General features: G+C 39.9%; 1 protein-coding gene across 1 annotated transcript in view; it reads right to left on the bottom strand.

Moving 5' to 3' along the window:
* Nucleotides 1-4,554, bottom strand: part of tacr3a (tachykinin receptor 3a) — a 19,757-nt gene extending 15,203 nt beyond the window's left edge. The window contains exons 1-3 of the mRNA XM_032531927.1: nt 4,187-4,554; nt 428-616; nt 1-102 (exon numbers count right to left, since the gene is read on the bottom strand). The exon at nt 1-102 is cut by the window's left edge and continues 49 nt beyond it. Of these exons, the coding sequence (XP_032387818.1) occupies nt 1-102; nt 428-616; nt 4,187-4,554 (659 nt within the window). The remainder of the gene's footprint in view (nt 103-427; nt 617-4,186) is intronic.
* Between the last annotated feature and the right edge of the window lie 555 nt (nt 4,555-5,109).

Below are 5,109 nucleotides of genomic sequence, written 5' to 3'. Positions count from 1 at the left end.
GGGATCTCCCCTCCCCACAGAGTCAACCCCACAATGGTGTAAGTGATGCCCATCACCACTAAGGGTAACACGTACACCAGAACTGTCACTATGGTATGATACCTAGGAAGAAAAGGGAGAGAAAGCAGGAGGAGAGTGATTACATTTATTAAAGATTCATCCCAGTGTAAATGTCTAAAAAAATGAATTCCTTTGGCTCTTCTAACATTAGTTTCCTTTGGTCTTATGTTCTGCTATGACAACAGTTTACAATGAATAACTTGATGGTTACACTAAATTGTAAATGATATAATTACAGCATAATAGGTCATTTGCATGGAGCAACCTGTTAAAATGAGCTACATACTGTACATGAACTTAAAGAAAAATGTTGCAAGAAAAGAGCTACACTGTCTGATATCAAAGCAAGTTACAAATCATTTCTCACATAAAGGGGTCGTCAGCCATGCGAGGCCAGGCCACGTAGCAGAGGGTCCTGCGGGGGAGAGCTCGGGTGGTGGAGAAGTAGCATAGAGGGAAGGCCAGAACCACGGCCAGACTCCAGATACAGACGATAACTGCTGTGGTGGCCTTCGCAGATAGACGAGGCTTCAGGGGATGGATGATGGCCATGTACCTACGGGTCAGAGGTAGTGTTTCAAGCCTCAACAACATATTTAATAATTTATTGATTTATTGATTTCATCTATAATGAACCAGGAAGTTGTTCAAGATACATTATTGACATTGCCAGAGACCCTGCATCTTTTTGTTTACAGTTTTGGGTTGGTGTTGGAAATTAGCTTTAGCTTAATACATGTCACCAGTATATTGGACACTGTCTCTCCAACTGTCAATCTTTCTCTGTAGTTATCCCTTACAAATAAACAAATTACCAAAATAACATCAATTTTCTCTTTAGGCGTTTGATTCATTAAAATTAAGTAGCATCTACTTGTACAGGTTATGGCATTACAGTGACTTGTGACCCGCTTAAATAATGGAAAATGAAAGAACTTTTCAATGGCCTGAAGAGGTAAAAGTAAACAGCATTCCACAAGAAAAAGAAACAAATTAGTGAATAGTAATACAGTAGCATATATAGTAGATAATACCATAAAAAGTTTGAAAGAAATTTTGCAAAGAAATAAATGTTTTTTCTTTCTTATCACTTTCTTTAGCCACCCCCTCAGATTTATCTTGGGAAGCAATACTAAATGTTAATAAAAATAAATGGATGATTTAACTTTTTGACTGTTTTATTCTCATAAATAATATATTTATGTTCTGCCTTGCAGCCTGTAAAAGTAAAAAATTGTACTGTGGTGTTAGATTTTCCGGGAAATTGATGGATGATCAATTCCCAAATCTGTGATGAAATTAAGTTTGAGTAACAAAGTAAAGCATACAGAAATGGCAGGAGATTACCAACTCAGGATGCTACATGATTTTCAATTGCTGCTAACGCAGGCTTAGAGGCGCTAATTCAATCTTCACAAGATGGCAAAGAATGGGTCTTGTCCTTGTCACCTCAGTGACTGGAACTCTCTGAGGGACAACAACAAAGATGCCCCATCATGAGTAATTGATTGGCATTTATTCTGTGTGTCTCGCTGGTCCTTGTGGTTGGCAGTGTGTGAATAAATTTTTAGATGTCCAATCAAGTATGTGCCACAGCAGTATGTTATTTGGGATCCAACAGGCTTGGTGGCTGATCTGATAGACGTGTAACCACTGTGCAATAACCGCAATGCAAAGCCAATAACACTTGAATTATATCATTACACAACCAGACATGCACAGAGGCGTCAGCATTGACAGGGCATGATCACAGAGATATTACAGCTGCAAATTAATAAATAATTTTACATATTTTTAACCTGGGAGTCGGTTATGCATTAAGCTGCAGGAAAGCTTTCAGACAACGTATTGTTTGGAAACCACGTCTCTGTCATGTGACAACACCAAGCCAGTTTGTTTGGATGTTGAGATATATACCTGATGTCACCACAACAAAATTAAAGTGAAACGACTTGTGTCTGTGTTGCTGAAAGAATTGAAACATTATTCTTTAAAGAAAGATTTAACAACATCTACTTCCAGGAACAATGTCCCTATTGCACTAGATACGCAGATATCATGGTCACCAGTTTTCTTGAGGACTATGGCCCTGAAAGTAGCTCCAGGAACATTGTCTATGGAAAGACACTTAGCTGTTGTTGAATTTTATTATTTTTGTATCATGCTTTTTATTTTTTTGCTAGCAAAGCAAAAATCCTTTACAAGTTTTTAAAAAAAACTTACATTGTATATATATATATATATACCTTTAGCGATATATAAATTGCGCCAGCTGATAAGGCGATGGCAAAAAAAAAAATACATTGTGCAGCCCTAATATATCCTTTAATGTTATGTGTGCAGAAAGATATAGGACCTAATGATAATATGTTTTCCACATATCTACAGCTTCAGCACATGCAAATAAAGATGTGAGAAATGAAAAAAGGCACCAGCCATGTCATCAAAAAAAGCTTCAAGGCTTCACCAGTTACTTTTAACACAGCAACCTGTGTTTGCTTTGCTCCAGTGCCTAAGGAAACACACTTAGCAGGGTAGAGAGTCAACAGAAAGGACAAATTCACAGATGATCACGAACTGTGGCCTCATGCCATTTCAAGAAATCAGAGCGGAGACAGCACCATACTGGGGTTCCGAAAAGCATGACCGGAGGTTACATCTACATCATGTAGGTCATGCCGATGTTCTCATTCTCAGTACACGGTTGACAGAATTAAACAGACACTGCCGACCAAAAACACAAAACCATACAAGCTACTGTAGAGGAGCCAAAATGAGCATGGCCTCAGGAAATGCATTGCTTCCTTCCTGTGTCGAGAAGGAACACACCTCATGCAGCATCACAACTGTGACAAAAGCTGTAGACACACACTTTGCCTGCATGCAGCTTCTACACACGTTTTGTTTTCATTATGTTGGCCTGTGGCAGCTTCCTTCATCAGTCTAATCCCTTTATTCAAACATGATGATGTTTGTTGGTCCACTGATCAGTATCAAAGCCTGGCCGATAGTGATGACTGCATCACCACATTACTGGAAACAACAGCGTTAGGAAAGGAGACAGAGATGCAGGAACACAGAAAGAACTAAGTGTGGAAGAGCAAAGAAGATACATAATATGAGTGCATCTGACAGAAAACCAGTCAGAGAAGGTAAAAATCATGGAGAAAAGGTGATTTTTTCTAGGGCGTTGGCGCACAAAGTCATTCGCTGCAGTACACACAGTGCAGAAACGCAGCTTCAGTATATGATTCATTGGAAGTGAAATGTAAAAATAAATGTGTAGACTAACGGTACACATTTAGACTAACGGTGGGTGAGATGTGAGATGGCAGTCACCCTGCTGGGAAACCACCTTTCCAGTTAAAATCCAGTTATAATCATGCAAATATCACCCCCCCCCCCCCCCCCCCCCCCCCCCCACAACACACACACACACACACACAAACACACACACTGGGAACTGAAATTAATAAATACATAAATAATAAATATAAACTGCAATCAGCAGGGACCATAAACTAATGAAATAATGTGGGCACAAAGGCATCTTTGGAATTTAAATTAAACTGATGGAGACTTCATAGAGGTAAGTCTTGTGAGCACGAGGGCACGAGCTAAAGCATCAAATGACTTGAACTGCATAAGCATTGCCAAATTGAGTGTCTTCAAGCAAGCCATAACAATTTTTTAAAGCACAAGATTCAATTTTCCACCAATGCTGGTGAAATTAGTCAAGTAGAAAAATCAAAATGAAGGGTCCAAAAAAATCATGCGTGAAGCACCTGATATAGAAGTGCTGAACTGAGAACATGTTTGCATAGCTTGAAATTTTCATGATATTGTGTATTCGTTGACGGTTAGTGTGTAATCTGTATTCAAATGGGATATTCTACCTCAATAGCTTTAATGCTTTCCCAGTTTTTCTTCAATACATAAACTAATTGAGTAGACGCACTAAGAATAACCTACATCTAAAAAATTACTCATTTAATTAAAAAAAAAAAATCACAGTACATGTGCCCACAACTACAACTGGTCATCTGAGGGATAGGGGCATGTGGAAAATTTAGCATAATTATAGTCATTTGATAAATATTGTTCTTGCAGTATTTTATAAGCCCACCTGTCCACAGCTATCGCAGTCATGGAGTAGATGCTTGCAAACACGGATGTTACCGGGAAGAAGTTGTGGAATTTGCAGTACGCTTCCCCGAAGTACCACTCCCCATGAGCAGCATAAATAAAGTTTATCAAAGTGTTAAACGCGGCCATTGACGCGTCCGAAAACGCCAAGTTTAGAAGAAAGTAGTTCGTTACCGTCCTCATACGCTTGTGGGCAAGAATGATCCATATCACGATGAGGTTTCCAAACACCGCCACCGCCAGTACCGAGCTGTAGGCTACGGACCAGAGAGCTACGCGCCACGGCGGCTGCACAAACTGGTTGGTGAAGTTCGCCGTTATGTTGGATCCGTTGTGTGGAGCTGCCATCCTCTTCTCCTTTTACCCCAAATATAGTGAATGATTTAGTTGATTCAGTAGTCTGATGTATTTACTGAGGTGCAAAGCTAGAATGGTGAGAGGATTTGCCTTTATGCACCATAGCGCGCACAACCTAGGCAAATCACTATCATTAAAAAATACACGTCTCCTTCTCAGAACCCCACAGTGAATGTCTCTAATCGTTCCGAACTTTTCAGTATAGGATAAGAGTAATAAAAAACGCGGGGAAATATAATAAATATCCACCAATGCCTGTTGACTGTGGTTGCTCACATCCTCTTCTCCAGCAGCAGCAGGCAGGGCGCCGTGCGCACTCAGTGACGCACAAGTGGCACGCGTGGTAAAAGAGATTGATTGATACTTGTGGCTGTTGTTTTAAACTTCATGAATAACAGATCGTGTCTCTTTTTGGGGTATATAATCAGTCAGCGGCAGCGCAGCACTGTGAACCTTTATCTTCTGTGACCTTTCAGATGATCTTGTGTCATCAGCATTTCAAAAAAGCCACAAATAGGACATTGAAATATTGCAGGCAGTGTGTAC

The sequence above is a fragment of the Etheostoma spectabile genome, chromosome 2 (assembly GCF_008692095.1).
Source record: "Etheostoma spectabile isolate EspeVRDwgs_2016 chromosome 2, UIUC_Espe_1.0, whole genome shotgun sequence".
NCBI lineage: Eukaryota > Metazoa > Chordata > Actinopteri > Perciformes > Percidae > Etheostoma > Etheostoma spectabile.
This window is presented reverse-complemented; position numbering and strand designations above follow the sequence as displayed.